The following is a 20,663-nucleotide window of genomic DNA, read 5'->3' on the forward strand; positions in this document are numbered from 1 at the left end:
CGCAAGTAAAACTCACTGACATAGATGCAGCCCTCGGCTAGTTTCCAGCGACGATAAACATAATACCGCAATAATAATGGAAAACATTTCACAATGGTTTTTGGTAACTATGTGTGTGTGCCCAGCATGTCTCCTCAAAGCAAGGCAGTCGGTCCAAGTACCCTCAAACTTACTTCCATTTATTAATTAGACTGGTGCTTGGCAGGCAGGGTATCACATCAAGAAGTGCGACATCTCTACGATGTGATTTTAAGCTGGGGACCCATCCTCTACCATTTGTTGCTGGTGGACGTTAAAGATGTCACGGTGTCGTATGAACAAACGGAATTCGAGTTATTACTGTCACCCTGGCCAAATTGCAAATTCTTTCCCAAACCTACAATGGGCATTTCATCAGCAGCACAGCCACACCCAACGATGAATAAACGAGCACGAATGGACATGGATATTATGGCTTTCAGTGCAACCTTCAGCATTGCTAAATGTATCAAACAAACAAGCTACATGTATCAAACAAACAATCTCCATGTATCGAACAAACAAGCTCCATGTATCGAACAAACAAGCTCCATGTATCGAACAAACAAGCTCCATGTATCGAACAAACAAGCTCCATGTATCGAACAAACAAGCCACATGTATCTAACAAACAAGCTCCATGTATCAAACAAACAAGCTACATGTATCGAACAATAAATCTCCATGTATCGAACAAACAAGCTCCATGTATCGAACAAACAAGCTCCATGTATCGAACAAACAAGCTCCATGTATCGAACAATCAAGCTACATGTATCGAACAAACAAGCCACATGTATCGAACAAACAAGCTCCATGTATCGAACAAACAAGCTACATGTATCGAACCAACAAGCTACATGTATCGAACAAACAAGCTACATATATAGAACAAACAAGCCACATATAATCGAACAAACAAGCCACATATAATCAAACAAACAAGCCACATATAATCAAACAAACAAGTTACATGTATCGAACAAATAAGCCACACATATCGGACAACCAAGCCACATGTATCGAAATAGCCACATACAGTATATTAAACAAACAAGCGACACATATTGGACAAACAAGCCACATGTATCGAAATAGCCACATACAGTATATTAAGCAAACAACCAAGCCACATATAATCGAACAAACAAGCCACATATATCTAAAAAACAAGCCACATGTATCGAACAAACAAGCTACACATATCGCCTTGTTGTAATTGTAAAAACATAGGGAAAAACCACCGAGGGCTATCACATACTGGGGGAAAACTAATCTTAATCCCTATCTAACTACCATAGCTTCACCCCTTGTTTGAAGACACGTAAACAACTGAAGCTCCGGTTTCCCTACTTAATACATCGAGATATCTCCTACTCGTCCACGGTCCATGCTATACCTATACGATCCGATCTGTACTATGGTATTTCATCATCTATCCCCACAAATGTAACGATATTTACTGCTAAACATCCAGTGCAGATAGACCAAAATACAACCCCTCCTGGTCATTTGTTTGCCCAAAATAAAAAATATTTCCTTATTGCTGATGTTAATATCTTCTTTCTCCTGGAGTTTGGATGGTTTCAGCCATATGAACATCACTGAGCATGTCAGACTTGTATCTAAATAATAAAGGAGGACTGTCTGTCTGTCTCACTCACTGTCTGTCTGTCCCTGAACTACTCCCTCAATTTTGGGGCTAGCACTGCCAAACTTTCTGTGGAACCTTTTGTGGTCCCAGCAGGTGTTCTAAGGTGGGTGGGAGGTTTCATAAATTTCTCAATACAATTATGATTTTGACTTTCGATCCGTACAAAGCTGCTCTCTCTCTCTCCACATGCAAACACATTCATGGGTTTGGCATTAGCAGTTTCACCATTTACCGCATGTGCAAACATTCGCTGGTTCTGTAATATCTCAATACAACTGAGATGTTGCCACACCAAATATTCTGTGCAGCTTTTGTGGTCCCTGCATGTGTCCTAAAGTGGATGGGAGTTTTCATAAAATCTCTCAAAACATTTTTTTTTGAGACTCATCTCCACCCGTGCGTAACACAGGTACCTCGCTAGAAAAATATACAGTATACACTATACACCCTATCAAACATCTATGATGTTAACTGTACTTGGAAAAAATCAAAGGAAACTGAAAGGGCAATACAACAAATACAAGTTAAACTAGAACGGCACTCAGTAGAGAGCATACTTCCGCCCGCTTGGCCATGTCATACAATGGTGAAGAATCACTTTTAAAAATCTACTAGCTGGATCCGGATCTTCACCAAAATTGAATCGATTCTTCCTTTTCACACACACAACCTGTCCAACAAGTTTCGTCCAAATCCATCCAGAACTTTATGAGATATCCTGCTATGCATCGTTTTTGGCCCTATCTCCCAATGGTGAAGAATCACTTAGAAATTAAATAATTCTCATATCCGAATCCATATTCAGATCTTCACCAAAATCGAATCTATTTGTCCTTGTCAGACACAAAACCGGCCCACCAAGTTTCGTTCAAATCCGTCCACTACTTTTTGAGATATCCCGCTATGTATCGTTTTTGGCCCGATCTCCCAATGGTGAAGAATCACTTTTTAAAATTCTACTAGCCGGATCCGAATCAGGATCTTCACCAAAATCTAATAATTTCGTCCTCGTCATAAATGCTACATCTCTGCCAAATTCGTCCACAAATGTTTGAGATATTTTGTTCACAAACGGACAAACAGACAGGGGTGAAAACATAACTTCCATCCATCTTTGGTGGCAGAGGAAAAAATACCCCGATGTACATGCATAAAGCAAAACATGCGTGGCTTATATACATATATAATACATCGTGGTTATTTATATACCTGGCATCATTCCAATTGCACTACACCTAAGGCCTGAGGCCTGCCGATCTGTGCTGCTTCATGGAATGGCAGCCAATGATATTAATTGGGGTGGAGTCAGGCCATCTGTACAGCCATTGGGTGTAAAACAGTGGGGTGGAGTCAGGGAAGCTAAAAACAGTGCCATGTATAATTTGTGATATTTTCTATGTTCAAAAAGGGCATACCTGTGAAAGACTGACAAAACACCCTGAAACTCGTACGTGTTCTGTAACTTATCATAACTAGGGCATGCCCGTACTATATCTATATCTAAAATTATATCCCCCCCCTCTATTTACATGAAATGGTTTGGTCCAAAGCGAACGGCTTGCGAGTGGTGACAATCCCCCCCCTCTATTTACATGCAATGGTTTGGTCCAAAGCGAACGGCTTCCGGAGTTTGGTAAAGAAATCGCCATCGCGTGAACAAACGCGCAGGAAAGCGAATGAATCGCAAATTCGTTTTTATTAGTTGTAAAACATAGTTTAACGCCAACATAGTTTGCAAACGTGAAATAAATGAATACGCTCTCAAATGTGCCATCCGAGGCAGAGTGTGCCCGCCACGTTCGGCACACGCGATCGTTCGCTGCTCTCTGATTGGTTGAATCGTTTTTTGGACATAGCTCGGTAAGTAATTGTCCGATTAATATGAAACCTTGAAAAGGCACATCCTCGGGTCCCCAGCAATATACCTGGCAAGTTAAAAGTATATCGGACCCGTGGTTGTCGAGAAACAGCGGTCACAGACAAACGTACAAACGTACAAACGTACAAACGTACAGACAGAGATTACTGGAATTATAGATAGATAAGGCCATGTAGTCCAGCAGATAGGTGAATAATCGTGCATTTTATGATTAAAGCATGAAACTTGGTACACTAATACTAGACATTATGGGGAACATTTTAAAGATTGGAGGCATTCTGGATCTGTCCTGTGTCACCCGTGACGGCCATTTTAAAAATGGCCGCTAGTCAGAATCATTATTTAGCTAGAATAAATTTATATTACATCAGAAAATATCAAATAGTTATTTTAATATCATCTGCACACTAAAGTATCACCAAGGATTATATATGATAACATAAATATTCATTTTTGATTGTTTTGGGGACCTCTATGTGTCACTTTAAGGGCATTTGGAGGGGAAAAATGCAAAATTCCAGGAATAAAGTAACACAAACTGGTTTCGATAAACTAGTTTATTTGTACAAAGTGTTATCTTCCTTTCATTTAGGAAAACACCAGAAAATTAAACTGTAGTAGTACAAAAGTTTTTTGGTGTGCATGAGATAGAACAATAACGTCCAAGAACACTCATGTTTCAATGTCAACCATTCTCTTGTCACCCTTCTCGCTCACAACCACTGCACTTGCAGAGTAATGTACAGGGTAGATTTTCTTCCGCACATTTACATCTTCCTCTGCAGCCTTTAATACAGCCACACTTAATAACAGCACGGCATGCTGCACCGGCAGGGGGCAGGTTCCTCCACATCACTTCCCATTCGGCCAAATTGTTCTTTCGCGTCCATCCAAACTCTGCTGGGCTGGGCAGGTGAGCTGCTTTTAACAGGGCCTGACCCCATACATGGCCAGCCTGATAACCAACTCGAAGTAGATGCTGATAGAGAACATCTTGAGTCGGAGGTATGTTTTCAATGCTCCTGCCTTTCTGTGTGAACAGAGTCTTCCTGGCCATGTTCACATTATCATCAGAGCTTCCACGGTCGTACATAAGCACAATGTACCTCTCGATGTTTGGGAGAAGCTGGGTTATGCTAGCTGTTGTTGGAGTCTGTGCAAGTCTGCACAAGTCTGGCGTGACATCAACAAACGCATTCCATGATGACCATGCTGTTCTTTTTCCTATGCCGGTGAAACTGGATGTGGTGTCACACCCTGTCAGTGCATGAAAAGCAAGTATTGCATTGCACTTATCATTTCCCAGCGTCTGTGCTATGTGAGTTGCGTCTAGGTAACGGAACGATTTTCCCATTCCAAATGCTACAGTTAGCTGTGCACTGTCAAGCTTGTGAGCAAGACTGACTGCTAGTACGACAACATCTGTGTTAACAGTTCTAAGCAAGATGTTCTTGCAACCTTGCCTGGCCCCATCTGCTGCATGCAGCAGCATTCTTGTGTCTGCTTCCTCCTGTGTAGAAGGGGACAACCAGTCTGAGTCAATTGTCTCTGAACAACGCAGCTCTTCTCCGTGAGTCATGACCACTATACCAGGAAATGTTTCATTTGTCACTCGTTCACTCAGGAGATTAAAAAGTTCTGTCTTGTTACCATCTTCCCGTAGGAATTGTGACCAGTTTCCAGGCAGCTTCTTGTTTCCTTCCACTCTTATCCGTATGCCCTTCCCTCTCTTCTTTCTTGTGGCGGCCTTCAGACTATCTTCTCTGTATACATCAAATACCACATCAACACGGCAAACAGAGCCTGTGAATTGCCTCCGTACATAGATCATGAACTCTTTAGAATACTCATTGAATGTCTCTGATGTACCAGGCGTAATCACGTTGGCAATAGCTGCACCATCAATGATGACCATGTCTACTTCAGATGTAGTGTGGTCGGCATCATCACTATGTGGCACCAGATCTTCCAGGCACTGGAGCAAGTCTGACTTTTTGCCAAGTCTCATTTTCCCGTAGTCTGATATTGAAGGTGGAAATGACTGATTTTCATGCTGGAAAAAATCTTCCAGGTCAGCTCCACGTATTTGACTGGCAATGTACAATGTTGAAAACAAATTGCGGTCACGTTTCATGGACAGCAGCTGCTCCTGGGTGCGAGACTTTTCTTTCTCAGGACGCCATCTGAACAAAGGCAAATTGTTCTTTGTTATTCTATCATTGAGTGCAGTTATGCGCTCCACCAGCCGACTCTTAAAGAACTCGTTGTGTTGATTTTCACCAAGTAGTTTCATTTTGCGAACAGAATCAACAACAGATGAATCAACCACCTCTCGCGTGTCGAGGACCAAGAGATCTCCACTGGTGTCACGGAAGGGGTTGCCCATAGTTTTCATTGTTAAAATCAGAGACTTCACATTCTTGAGGAATGCCACTTGTGTTCCTGAAAATATATAGTAATTGGGGGTTACACAACTGTCAAAATATTTAGTTTTACAAAACAAGTAATGCAATACAAAAACTAGCCAAATTTCATGGAGCTACTTATAAGACCGGAGATACTTATAAATACGAACAGCATCACCAGTCCTGGAGACCTTTTGACGTTTGAATTTTTCCTTTTCACCAGAAGAGGAACTCTTGTCCGTTACACATATCTTCCGCTTAGCTGCACGTTTGAGTTCATTTTGGTTGAATTTAAGTCTGCATGTTTTATGAAATTTTGCTTTCCTATTTGAAAAATTTTCTCCAGTCCATTACCATCGTCCATTCGAGTCAACTTAAGCTTTGGTGGCAAGCAACCGAGTTCGTTGAATGCTGATAAAGTTTGAACAATAGACGTATACCCAGCTCCTTGGAACCTTTCTGCAAAGTCTGCTGGGCACGTGAGTTTCTCACTGGTGCTTTCCTGGCAGATGAGACACTTATTCCAGTCCATCGGTGTATCGTCCTCATTCACAGACATGGTGATATCACTGCCAGCTTGAACTAGTTTGAAGACTTTCTTCATGATGATGAGCAGTAGATTAGATTAACACTCACAACAATCTGAAACAGACAGAAGCAATGATTATTAGAAACACAACCACACCAATTCAATAAATTATAGAAAATTTTATTTCTTAAATATTGCAAGAATTCTGGATCTGATCTGCAAAAAAAACACCTTAATTAATCTACTTAATTATTTAAAACATGTTTTACTTATAACATATAATGATTAATAACAAATATAACAACTTATATCTAATAATGACTACTAACAATTTCTACTTCGAAACTTATAACTAATAATATAATATGATCCTTATCTTTAAAAAAAAAAAAAAGTGATATTAAGGAATTTGTTCATTTTCTTTAATATTTTCACCATCAAAATACCTATATTGGTCCATATATCCATTAAATATATATTCTTAGGGCATATTTATAATTCTTGTGTTTGAGTAAGTTACTATATATAGCATGAACATATATATTTTATGTTAATAGAGGTATTTTTGTCATTCACTTATCGGCAAAATCTCCTCGATGGCAGCCATTTTGGAAAATGGCCGCTACGGTGGACACAGGACAGATACAGAATGCCTCCAATCTTTAAAATGATCCCCATGATGTCTAGTATGAGTCTGCCAAGTTTCATGCTTTTATCATAAAGTGCACAATTTGTTCATTTTTTAGCACCTATCCGCTGGACTAATGTAGCAAGTTTCCGTTGAAATTGTTAAATGGTAAGGGCAGAAAGTCTGGAAAACCACAGGTGGAGTGGACGGACAGACGGAGAGCAAACCTATAGTACCCTCCAGTGAAACCGGTCGGGGACAAATAATATGGCAGGAGATTATAGAGTTTATTATAACTTATGGTCATTGAGGATACTGATGAAGAAATAAAAGCCAAATGTTTTCATGTCGTTTAAGGATTACATTTTTGTATACAAAATCAAGGAACCAGAGGGGAAAAAGGCAAAGTCATGAGAGTGGGGGAGTGGGAGCACAGCTGGATAGAACAGGGGGATAAACTTAAAACAAAAGCAAAGAGAAGCAGGAGGGAAGAAATCTGGTTACCCAGAACAATGTTGAGTTAGGTAGGGTTAATGAGGGTAGAAAAATCGTCGGTAATGATGAGCAACGACATAAGATGAATAACAGAGTACAATTGAACTATCTATAGGAGAAACATTTTAGGCATTTCCACAAACAGGAGAAAAAAAAGGAAAAAAAAAAAAAAAAGAGTGGATGTTCAGAAGAAAAAAACTGGGTTTTAGAAGTTGAAACAGGAAGGAGTTACTGGAAAAATGTGTGCGTGTTGGGGATGGTCGGAGGGCTGAGAGAACAGAGGGAGCTAGAATGGAGGAGAGTCGTAAAAAGAAGAAGAAGAAGAAGAAGACGTCACCAATGTGTCTGCGAACAGACATTGTGGTTCGGCCTCACTGCGGGAGACTCAAATAATATTGAACATTCAATTCCACAGAAGTCAGTGGAGAGATGCGATTCTGTGGCCTCAGCCAATAGGTGATGACAGTTCTCCATGAGCTATGGAAAAGCCTTCAAAGGCTGTGAATATGTTCTCATACATTTTTATAACGTCCCTGGAGGATGAAGGGTGCCCAGTCTACAGCTGGCTTTGGAGACGAGCTTTGTAATTTGGTCAGCCCAGGAGAGGCCATGGCTGATGGAGAGGCCGAGAGGTTCAAAAGACCGAACATCTTCCAGAAGCTGACCATTAAAGTAGATAGGTGGCTTATTTTGATGATCCTTCTGGAGTGACAGGATGAGATTGAGATTTGTCAGGATTGAAAAACAATGTTCCATTTATCAGACCAGCATCTAATCAATTCCAGATCGGCAGAGAGTGATGCAGCTGTTATATCTCTGCCTGTCGATGTGGTGGGCTACTTTTCAACAATGTGGAGTCGTCTGCAAATAGGAAGAGAGGGAGTCCAGAGCATCAGAAAGGTCATTAATGTGGATGATGTATAAGAATGGGACCAAGACTGCCTGAGAGAGAATTCCATTGATAGCAACACATTAACTGCAGGAGTGGAGGAAGTCAAAAAAAAATACAGGCAACAAGCTTTGCCAGCAGCGCACGTTGCCAGACTGCGTTGAATGCCTAGCACATGTCGAGGGAGCCAACCCCGACCTCTTGTTTGAGATTTAGGATCTTCAACCATTGATGAGAGGAGCACCAGCATGTCCAGAGTTGAGTGATCAGCCCAGATTCCAAACTGATGGTCAGAGATAGAGCTTCTTTTTTTTTATATACAAGATCGAGGCTCGTGTAAGAGCTAACATTAATGACAATAAACACCAAATGGACACATAAGACGAAATAAAGGGAGTGGGAGACAAGATGGGGAGAGAGGGGGAAGTACACAAGTACAACATTTGAGAGCAGGGACATTGTGAGATCTGTGGGAGGTAGAGGGCTTGGGGGGAGGAGGCGTGGGAAGGTTTTGCGATGGGAGAGGTATAAAAACACATGGACACAACTAGGACTTCCAGGAAAGAAGTTTCCTTCTGTTTGAAAAGCAAAGAGCTGTTTGAAAAGAGGAAGACGACATCAGTAGCAATGATGGATTCCACGACTACTTATTAATTGAAGGTAAATGTCTGTTCTGTAAATGATAGGATCCGTTTTTGTACTTTTCTTGTGAAAATGTTGTGGTTGTGTGCTTCCCCTTCTCTCCCCATCTTGTCTTCCGCTCCCTCTTTTTGTATATTTTGTTTGTCTGGTTGATTTGTTTGTGAAATAAATGTTAGCTCTTTCACGAGCCTCGATTCAGTATACAAAAAAAAAAGAAAAAAAAAGAAAAAAGAATGGTATCCATGTTTTCCGTCTTCCAGGCAGACTGGAAGTAGCGAAAGCAGAAGCACAATTTGAAGAAGGCAGAGAGTACAGAAGCGGGCGCATCTGCGACTTAGCGTATTGATGCATCATAAACCCTTGACAAGAGGAATCCAGTGAGATTCATGTGGTTCACCACACTACCTGAAGTTAACATAATGGGAAAACGAGAAGATAACACCATTCTCCTAGAGTGCAACACGTCATATTGATTTTTTTATTGAATTCCCCTTGTAACTTGCATTGTTACACGAATCTTGTAAACCTCAAGGATACCATCGTCTGGTGGAAGAACTCTCAGGATGAGATCGGGAAGTTGCCGGATGTGTTTCAGAAACAAACTGAAGTGTTTCAAAGCTGAACTCAAGGAAGAAGTGCAAGCTTTATTTTTATTCTCCAGAAATAATTCAGGTATATTTGACTGATGAATTGCATTTGGGTTTGTTTGTCTGTTTGTCCACACAGAACACGAGTATGTGTAGTAATAATTACATTAGATGCCTATATACCTTTAGATGCCTTGAGACCTTTAAGACCCCAAGGACACATAAACCCCTTTAAGACACATAAGACCCTTAATACCCTAAAGACCCTTCAGACCCATTACAACCAGAAGACTCTTTGAAACCCACAAGTCCCCCAAGACCTTTTAAGAATAAGACCCCTAAATCCCTTAAGACAATTTGGAACCCTAAAACCATTAAGACCCCTTAGAACCTTTATAACACTACCATTTAAGACCCTGAAGACCCCTAAATTCCATAAGACCCATAAAACCATTAACACCCTTCAGACCCCTAAGACCCATTAATACCCCTAAGTTCCTTTAGACCCTCCACACCCTGGAGACGCCTTTCTACCCTTTAGACCTTCACACCTGAAGACCATCAAGACCCCTTAAATGCCTTTATACCCTTTAGACCTTCACACCTTTCAGATATTTTAATACCGTGTAGAGTCTTTGAACTTCAGACCCCTTTCAGATGTTTCAAGACCATTTAGACCCCTTCAGACAATTCTGACCATTTAGACCTTAAATTACATGATTTAGACCCCTTCTACCTTTTAAGACACTTTAGACCATTTTGACCAATTCAGAGCTTTCGACATTTACATCTTTCGACCTTCAGACCGTTTGACCTTCACACCATTACAACTTTTCAGACCTTTGACCTTTAAACATTTACATCTAGATCAATTAGACCTTTCATTTGCAATGAATGGCCTTTCATTTAGTAGATCCTTCCATTTATTTGACACACAAAGTACACCACATAAAACAATTCCTGGCGAGGGTCTGCCATCTCTGATTGCTCTTTCTTGTTCAACTTTGTGAAATTATTCTAACACTATTATGTTAAGTATGAAAACCTGGATGCTGGACTCTTGTGCCAAATTTGGGTGTTGCAATCAAGACGAACAAGGTTGCAAGAGCTCCATGTGCTATTGGAAAACAAAATCTGGATCAAATAAAAATGGTTTGCAGCAAAAGAAGAGGTGAATTTCCCTCCCCAAATCAATACAATTATGGGAAAGCGTTTCATAATCCTATTGGGCTTTACTACAGAGTAAACTCATATTCTTGACATGAAATGAAGAATCAAGATTGGCTCATGTTTAAGATAATTTGAAAACACACAAATATGGAGAGAAAACTGTGACCGTTCATGCAGTTGAACAAGATGGGATAATTTGAAAATAGTTTCAGGTTCCTAGCTTGACCCGGATCTTTGCCAAACACTGGTTTGGATTTTTCTTAATCCGCTATATTTCCACTTGAATAAGTTTGAGCCCCAAAAAAGCTTCATAGGAATATTTTTTTAAACCCAAATGGATCTGCCCTTTCTTTGGCAATTGGTGCAAAACACTGATCTAAGAAAAATCCGTTATTCGCATTTTAAGGAAAATAGTCCAGTTTTAAAGAGATAGGACATCAAAGTCACATTTAACATTCAACATGACAGGATTCAATCAAGAAGAAATACCGCCCCCCCTCCTCCCCCCATTTTATACGTAATAACTGAAAGGGAGCAAGCTCTTCTTTCACAAGTACCAATTAATTATGATTAACTTGCTTTACTAGTACACCCGCTCACTATGGGGCGGCAGGGGGAGTCATGTTATTATCCTTATTATTATTATTATTGCCAATTATTATTACTATTACTTATGTTAGATTAGGTCATTGAAAGGATCAGACTGTGCATGATATTTATTATTATAACATGTAAGATCAGAACATGCATGGCATGGCATGGCATGATCAGAACATGCAACCTGGTGTTGGCTTAGCGGTTAGGGTGCCGGCCAGGGATCCTAGGATCCTGGGTTCGAATCCCGGTCGATTGCTGAATTAACACCAGGGGGGTTGACTCAGCCTATCATCCTTCCGAGGTCGGCAAATTGAGTACCAGCTTGCTGGGATGAATGATCCCAGTGTGTACCCCGGTTTAGAATAGGTACACCGTATCCCTGCGCATCGTAAGAGCGTGACCAAGGGTTGGCGTCAGGAAGAGCATCCGGCCATAAAAACATTGCCTCAAACAGGGAACCATGATTGACATGGGGCCCGCAAGGCTAACCCCTGCCATAGCTGGGAAAATGGCCTTAAAACGATCATTCATTCATTCATTCATGCATGGCATTATAGCATGTTAGATCAGAACATGCATGGCATTATAACATGGTAGATCAGAACATGCATGGCATTATAACATGGTAGATCAGAACATGCATGGCATTATAACATGGTAGATCAGAACATGCATGGCATTATAACATGGTAGATCAGAACATGCATGGCATTATAACATGTTAGATCAGGTCATGGAAAAGATATCATTAATATTATGCCATTATCTTGTCTTATTGCCCTCCACAGAGGAGAGGGTATTGCATTTGAGTCTGTTACTTGGCAACAAAAAAGAAAAAAAAATTTGACAGGTATATTGATCACTCCTGTTTGTTTGTATGTGTATTTGTTTGTCTGTCCGCTCACTTATACTTGCCTACAGGTCACAATTTTAAACCGATCTTCACAAAACTGCACCAAACGGTAGAATTTGTGGTCCAACAAAATGGTATATATTCGAGGTCAATAGGTCAGGTCAACATGGGCCAAAGGTCAACCACCTTTTTTCAAATTTCTAAAATCCTCAATTTTCATCCGATTGACTTGAAATTTGAATAGGAGTTACATATTGGCTATCTGAATTCAACCACAAACTATTTTTGAGATCAGCAAAAGCCAAAAGGTCAACATAGGCCAAAGGTCAACCACTTTTCCGATTTCTAAAATCCTCAATTTTTATCCGATTGAATTGAAATTTGAATATGATTTTCACATCAGCTAACTGAATTCAACCACCAACTATGTTTGAGATCAGCATAGGCCAAAAGGTAAACATAGGCCAAAGGTCAATAACCATTGCAAATTTCTAAAATCCTCAATTTTCATTCAATTGACTTGAAATTTGAATAGGATTTTCATATCAGCGAACTGAATTCAACCACCAACTATGTTTGAGATCAACAGAGGCCAAAAGGTCAACATAAGTCTCAAGGCAACCACTTTTTTTTGAATTTCCAAAAATACTCAATTTTCATCCAATTGACTCGAAATCTGAATAGGATTTGCATATCAGCTTACTGAATTCAACCACCAACTATTTTTGAGGTCAACATAGGCCAAAAGGTCAACATAGGCCAGATTTCTAAAATTGTCAATTTTCATCTGATTAACTCAAACTTTGAAGACGATTTTTGCATATCAGGTCACTGAATTAAACCGTAAATTATTTTTAAGGTCAAAAGGATGCTCAACCGAGTGCCATTCATTCTACTTTGTTCTCTGTCAAATGTCGCTTTCTGAGTGATTTTTCATCTGTCTTTGTTTGTCTGTGTTTGCTTGTCCGTGCAGAATAAATATGGTTTTCTCTGCAACCGTTGGTCCGATTGACAGGAAATTTTCACCATCGGTGCACCTCCTCCTGTAGAATTTTTTATGATAATTATGACGTCATAGGTCACGTGATGCGGGCGCCATCTTGGAAAACCCGAAAAATTTGCACCTCAATATCTCTGAAAGCGCCGCAAAAAAAAATTGCGACATGGCTCATTGTAAAGAACTCCATGGCGAATAAAATGTTATCGGTGATGTCATAGGTAACTCCATTATGATGTCATAATTCGACAAGTACAAATCTTCATCTGATCAAGATGAAATTTGTTGAGCGTCATCTAGAGATAAATTGGTGGAGGGAAAACAAAAATAATGATGACCTCATTGGTCACGTGGTTTGGCCACCACCACAAAAGCCTTAAAAACCAATAAAAACACGTTCCGTCAAGGGTCTGCAATCTCTGATTGCTCTTTGTTGTTACTTTTGTTATGAGAAGCGGCTTTGGAAAACACCACAAAAAACGCCTTGGAAGAACTCCGCGTTAGCGGCAGAAGGGATTGTGTTATTAATTATTGTGGGGTATATAGACTACAGTAGATCTATGATCATGTGCGTTCGGCGACGTGATAAGCATCGAGTGATGTCCAGGCTGAATTCTTCCAAATTTCTTTGTTTAGTGGTATGAACAACATTAGCGACTTTTATATAGGTAATGAAATGTGTTTGTGGTTTATAATATTTTTACTTCTGGTAGAGGCCATTGGCTCATTGCTCACACGAAAACGCCATGATAAGGTATTTATAAACGATGACACCGCATTTATTCAAGGAGGAAAAACCCCTTGGGGAGGAAGGACATTATTAGTATTAATATTGTTTTGTAATAACATTAATATTATGCTATTATAATTTGTTTGTTATTAGAAGCGACCTTGGAAAACGCCACTATAAAGCTAATTTAACATGGATATACACCTCAACACGCAACCCCATTGGAGGCAATGGTGGGGAAACCCCTTTTGGGGAGGGGGGGCAAATGAATGCGCTACAACATTCATTGTGTGACCCTTAGTCCTCCTGTCAAGTTTGTTTGTCTAATCTAATGCATACATACATATTGTCATGTCTGAAGCTCCCGGTAAAACAGTAACCTCAGTGCCGAGTTAGACTCGGTAGATGGACCGAATGATATTTTATTGCAGTGCATTCAACTAATTGATTCTAACTTCACTGTTCTCCAAAGAGCATTCAATTGGGTCGAAATAATGGCGGTACATGCACAGGGAAAGCAAACAGACAGATGAAACAGGTTTTCTTACCTTTTAAAGGGTTAATTTTTTTATTTAAAGTAAACAGGGAAGAGGATAACAAGACGCTATAAACAAGAAGAAGAAGAAGAAGAAGAAGAACAACAACAACAGCAGCAGAGGGCACTCTATGAGCAGCGTCTGCGACGCGGCTAAAAATGGCATGAACCAAGCGAGTCAAATGAACACAAAGAGGTAAATGGGAATATTCAAACTTATGTACAATGATTGGAAATACAACAATTTCTATCCGACTCGAGCGAGCGACCCGAGCAACTCGCCACAGATCACACTTATACAACCAATCAATAATTGTTGGCAAGACTTCCCTTTTTCTGATGCGCATGGTGAACGCCAGGCTCAAAACAGAACGCTTTTGGAACCATGTGTGAGACGAATATGTCTCAAGAGCTAAGATGAGCACGATGAAGATGGTGTTTGGTATAGAATGCCAGCGACGATCCACCTGCTCAACCAGGCCTCATGGACTCTGTTGTCCTTTATGCGATTGCCCCCTGGTCTGCTCTCCGTCCTCTTCCTCCATGCTCCACCAACACAGGGTGATCACAGCTTGGGCCAATCCCAAGAGACAAAGCCACAATTAGTCCCCTCCAAAACTCCATGACCAGTTTTGCTTGTCTTCCACACAAAGCTTTTGTGATTTCCAATCTAAACACTCAGGCCTCTTCTTCTTCGTCTCCTGGACTCTCCTGTTCCCTCCTTCCTCAATCAAGGTCTCTCTTGTTGTCCTCCTCCTGGGCGGAGTCCTTTGCTCTGGCCATTCTACAAAAATAATTGCAGGATTGTACTTCCGTCTCCACAGCACATTATGCCACCATGGCTGACACACAGTGGCCAGACAGAAGTGTGTCTCTCTCATGAGAAGTTCTCACCTACTAGTTCTGCCTACCACATGAGGAGTTCATGCACACAAAGGTCTAACCTGAATATAAATTGCATACGTTGCCTCCTCAGCGTCATGTACACCAAACACCTTAACCTGACAGGTTCCTGTTACACAGCAATCTAAGCACTACTTGAAACACACGGACCATGTTACACTTACCACGGTTGGGCCATCCCCCCCCCCCTCCTTTTCCATGGAACTATATACAACAGGTACTGGAAATGGAAACACCTGGGTAAATGAGGGACACCAATCAGTGGCCCATGTGTTAATAAAGCAAATAACCAGAGGTGGGCGCGATTCGGAAAATTTTAAGTCCGCTTACCGCTTATCCGCTCCGCCAGCCCGTGTAGTCCGATTCGCTTATCCGCTTCAGTGGCCGAAAATCTTAGTCCGCTTACCGCTTATCCGCTTATCCGCTTATCCGCTTCGATTCGATTTTTTAAAAGCGCTTCGACGTTTTTAAAGCGATTTTTGACGTTTCTAAAGGGAATTTAATGCTTTTTAAGCCTAAATAGCCATTTCTAACTACTACAAAGACAAACAAAGCTTTTAAGATCAAAAATATACATTTTTATTTAAATAAAATTTATTCAAAATTTATTGAAATAAAGTTTTCCACTCGACTCTACTCTACTCTACAGTTAATTTAAATATAATTTTAATATATGCAAGTTACATTAAAGAAAAATCAATTTGCCCATCCTTTCTTTGACAAGAGAGTCTACTAGTCAACAGACTAGCAGTCTGTTGACTAGTCCTCGTCTTCCTCCTCCACCTCGTGGGCCTTCTTGAGGATTTGGAGGTTGCCCTTCATGAAGACGAGGGCCTCGAAGTTCGGTGCAGCCAGGGCCGACCTCTTAGGCCTGAGGATGTCCGACCCGTAGCTGAACACGCGCTCGACCGAGGCAGAGCTCGGGAGCGGCGTGTTCTGCCTGAGAAATAGAGTTACCCAAGCATCACGGAACTCGAGCGGGAAGAGATTGGGCGAGAGCCGAGTTGTTAGGGTTTCACTTATTATTCACTTAAATAAATATTCACAATTCTAGAGTAACGGCTCAGGCTAACAGCTGATTTGGCGAATCGCGATGCGCTTTAATTTTTCGGTAGTCCGCTTACGCTTATCCGCTTCGGTTTCCGGGGGTTGTTCCGATCCGCTTATCCGCTTCGAAAACGTTAGTCCGCTGCAGCGGATAAGCGGATAAGCGGACTTTCGAAGCGGACCGCCCACCTTTGCGAAATAACATCCCAGCATGCTTAGCGTCATGTATAAAAATGCTGCACAGGCTGGTTGCTTATCATTATGGCTAGCATGGGTGCAAGAGGAGAGCCCCAAAACCCCCATCCACAGAGCATGTGTGGTCGCCCAATAGTTTGATGAGCAGGACACTGATCTTATCCATATGCCATGGCCTTCTCAGTCACAAGATCTGAACCAAATCGAGCAATGATGGGATATTCTGGAACGACACCTGAGGCAGCGTTTTCCAACTCCATCAAACAGGTGTGAGATGATTGACTTTCTCATGGAAGAATGGTGCCGCATCCCTCCTGCAGAATTTCAGACTTTGGTGGACTCCAGACCACAGCACATAGAGGCCGCACGTGATGGCCCAACGCCCTATTAACTGACTTTACATTGGTGTTTCTGTTGGAACCCATCTGTGGATCGGTCCCATCGGCCGATGGGTCTGCATTGTCATTTCTCGTGCATCCACAGATGGGTCAGACCCATCGGCCGATGGGACCGATCCACAGATGGGTTCCAACATTTCCATTCCTGCTAATAACGGAAACTTCAAACTTGATCACTTGGCATTTTGCATCACAAAAACTTTGCAGTGTCGTCCAGCAAGGCAAAATATGGTTATTGTACGTCCCAAAATTTTTTCAGGCGTCGTCCAGTGTGTCCCAGAAAAATAAAGATCAACATGTGAACATTTTTTGCATTTTATATCACAAAACCTCCAGCGTTAGAAAGCATCGCTTTGTGGAAAATTCAATTTCTATCGGATTTTATAGCACCAAAAAGTTACTGTATGGTCCAGCAAGTCCAAGTATGGATACAGTATAACCCAATTTTTTTTCCAAGTGTGCAGTGTGTTCCAGAAGAAAGTATCAGTTTGTAGAAACATCGCCATTTTAAATTACCCACTGAAGGTGGACCAGGAGTGCCGATGCTCGTGTAGATATAATTTTCCTTAGACAGGGTAAAACAAAAATAACGAGATCTTTTTTATTATTTTGCAACTTTTTTATTTGACGTCATAATGACACAACACAGCCTTAATATTGTGTAGAAAGTAATAAAACAACTTTTCTTTTAAACACAAATAATAGAAAAACTTTTCAATAAAAAAAAGCTAATTTGAATGTGTAGGAGCTATGCTCCAACGTAAATCGAAAGAATGGACGCGACAAAAAGCTGGAATTCGTCCGAGTTTCTTTATTGTGTCAAATCAACTCGGGTACTCTGAAAAGCCCGTTTATCGGGCAGCAATATATATACACATTATCCCGGAGCGTTTGCCCGGGAAAGGCGAGAGGGGGCGCGCCCGGGCGTCCTGGACGAGGTCTGGCAAGTCGAGAGCGGGCATGCCCGGGCGCGCCCCGGACGAGGCCTGGCAAGTCGAGAGCGGGCATGCCCGGGCGCGCCCCGGACGAGGCCTGGCAAGTCGGGAGCGGGCATGCCCGGGCGTCCTGGGCGAGCCCGGCATGGTGATCGCTCCGCGTCCTCGGTAGGTGCAAGGCGATTGTGTATACCCAGTGGTAGCCGCTACAAATGTAACAAAGTTCACAAACGGAGTACTGTATTATAACTATTTAGTATTTTCTGTTTCACCCTGCACAGTTCTAACTAGATGGTATTCATAGAATACTTACCCTGCGCAGTCAACTTGGTGCAAGCCAACGCTTCTGTTTTTGAAGGGTTTTTATCTTTGATCCAATATGGCTGCCAGACCACGTGGGCGATGACATCATAAATTTACATTCTCTAATATAATTGTTGTGTAGATCACGCCAAATAAATTTCAAACTGATCAGACCAAGCGTTGTCCCTGTCAAACTATGACGTTGAAGCGCGGTGCTACGTGCGCTACTCGTTTAGCAAGGAGGAAGCGGACAACGCGGTAAGTTAAAAGAGTCTTTATTGCAAGAGCTCCACGGTAGCACTGGAGCGCTCCGGGCTGCACGCCCGGTGTATATCCCGAGGCCACGCCTACCCCTCGGGCGTGGCCGCCACCCACTTGGTGCGCAGAATGATGCCATCACGCCAGTGAGCTTTCGTGTCCGCCACAACGTCATAATTTAGGCACCAATGACGTCAGTGTTAGAACACATTCCCCATGCGGAGTTCTTTACAACGAGCAAGCCACGTTTCAATTTTTTCCATGGAGCGGTTTCAGAGATATTGAGGTTTGACGTTTTTCCAAGATGGCGCCCGTAACCACGTGACCTATGACGTCCTAATTATCACTGGGTGGAGGCACTCCCATGGTGAAAATTTCGTGTCAATCGGACCACCAATTGCAGAGAAAAAAAATCATACTGATTGGATCAAGCGTTGTACATGCCGAATTATGACGTCATAATTAAAGAACCGATGACGTCATCATTAACATATCTTATTCCCCGAAGGGAATAATGGACAACGCACCATGTTTCGATTTTTTCCATGGACCGGTTTCGGACATAGAGGTGCAACGTTTTTCGATTTTCCCAATATTGCGCCTGTACCACATGACCTATGACGTCACAATCATGAATAAAAAGAGGCGCTCCTACGGTAAAATTTCGTGTCAATCGGACCAACGGTTGCCGAGAAAATGAATTTTAAAAATGTAGACACACGTACGCCACACGTACGGACGCACCCGAATGCCTAACCCCGCTTTTCGTTTCATGAGCGCAGGGTAATTATCACTGGAGTGAGATGGCCCACGGAGGACATGACGATCATCAGTGGGACTTTCTCATCATGTGAATCTGGCTCATTTCAACGACCATCAACTTTCCAGGCCAACAGGTACTGCCAGGTAACGTGTACTTCAAACGTCGGTCGAACTTTAAACTTTGCGAACTATTACGACGATGCATGGGACCAATTGAAACTTAAACAAGACATCGAATGAATATCGCAAAGGTATAAAATTGGGGGAAAAGCATCCTCGATGTGACAGTGAAAAAAAGATGCAGGAAAAACACGTCATTGGATTTTCAATAAAAACGTTCGAGTTGTTAAAAACCAAAATGAACAGCTGCGAGGTTTTTATTGAAAATTTGACGCAAGTCTCCACAGTCGATCGCATCAGACAGAGAATATTGCACGGACATCGTCGAGTACGAATCGCACGGCATTTCAGACGATGTACAGGTTCGTCTAAAGCAAGGTAGACTCAACAGAGCGCACAGCACTCAAACGCACTCACCAGGGTGATGTCAGCACAGCGGGAGACGCGCTTGAAGTGGCGGGAAAAGGGGGGCACATGAGGGGATGCGTTCGACTAAAGCTTTGGCCCAGCCTCCTTCTTCCTCCCCACTTCGAGACAGCTACACATCCTTACTCGATGTGTTTTTACGTTCTGTAAGAAAGTAAACGCCTCTTGGAATCGATGCGAATAACGGATGCTCTCCTGGACTGTACTTATGATTGTTGTCTCAAGTGCAGGTGTAAAACTAGAACGGCACTCAGTCGAGAGCACACCTCCAACTGGTTGGCCATATCACTCAATGGTGAAGGATCACTTTAAAATTCTATCAGCTGGATCTGGATCCAGATCTTCACCAAAATTGAATCGATTTTTCGTCATACACACAACCTGTCCAACAAATTTCATCCAAATCCATCAATAACTTTTTGAGATATCCTGCTATGTATCGTTTTTGGCCCTATCTCCCAATGGTGAAGAATCACTTAAAAATTAAATAATTCCCATATCCGAATCCATATTCAGATCTTCACCAAAATCGATTCTATTTGTCCTTGTCAGACACCCAACCTGTCCACCAAGTTTCGTCCAAATCCATCCACAACTTTTTAAGATATCCTGCTATGTATCGTTTTGGCCATATCTCCCAATGGTAAAGAATCACTTTAAAATTCTAGTAGCCGGATCCGAATCCGGATCTTGACCAAAATCTCATCA

The 20,663-nt window shown here is 41.7% G+C and overlaps 2 protein-coding genes across 3 annotated transcripts in view; both read right to left on the reverse strand.

The window, feature by feature from the left end:
• LOC137429452 (uncharacterized) overlaps positions 1 to 20,118 on the reverse strand; it is a 397,376-nt gene extending 377,258 nt beyond the window's left edge. The window contains 1 exon segment of the mRNA XM_078781072.1: positions 19,947 to 20,118. Within this exon segment, the coding sequence (XP_078637198.1) occupies positions 19,947 to 20,005 (59 nt within the window). The 5' untranslated portion in view covers positions 20,006 to 20,118.
• LOC137430311 (uncharacterized) lies at positions 4,094 to 6,668 on the reverse strand. Of its 2 annotated transcripts, none has more exons than XM_078780550.1 (2): positions 6,449 to 6,668; positions 4,094 to 5,993 (listed from the first exon to the last, which is right to left on the reverse strand). In XM_078780550.1, the coding sequence occupies exons 1-2, from the start codon at positions 6,558 to 6,560 to the stop codon at positions 4,252 to 4,254; spliced, it is 1,854 nt and encodes a 617-aa protein (XP_078636676.1). In that variant the 5' UTR covers positions 6,561 to 6,668; the 3' UTR covers positions 4,094 to 4,251. The 2 variants fall into 2 exon arrangements, with proteins under 2 accessions (XP_078636676.1, XP_067977191.2); XM_068121090.2 differs by having other exon boundaries at positions 6,397 to 6,621.
• Positions 20,119 to 20,663: the final 545 nt, after the last annotated feature.

Source organism: Myxine glutinosa, chromosome 6 (assembly GCF_964187855.1).
Source record: "Myxine glutinosa chromosome 6, kmMyxGlut1.1, whole genome shotgun sequence".
In the NCBI taxonomy this organism is placed as follows: Eukaryota; Metazoa; Chordata; class Myxini; order Myxiniformes; family Myxinidae; genus Myxine; species Myxine glutinosa.

Bases quoted from the DNA above. Each gene is read 5' to 3' on its own strand.
- LOC137430311 (XM_078780550.1), bottom strand. From the start codon at position 6,560: ATGAAGAAAGTCTTCAAACTAGTTCAAGCTGGCAGTGATATCACCATG. The intron at 5,994-6,448 runs GTGAGAAACTCA...ATATATTTTCAG, and splicing joins CATCTGCCAGGAAAGCACCA to GAACACAAGTGGCATTCCTC.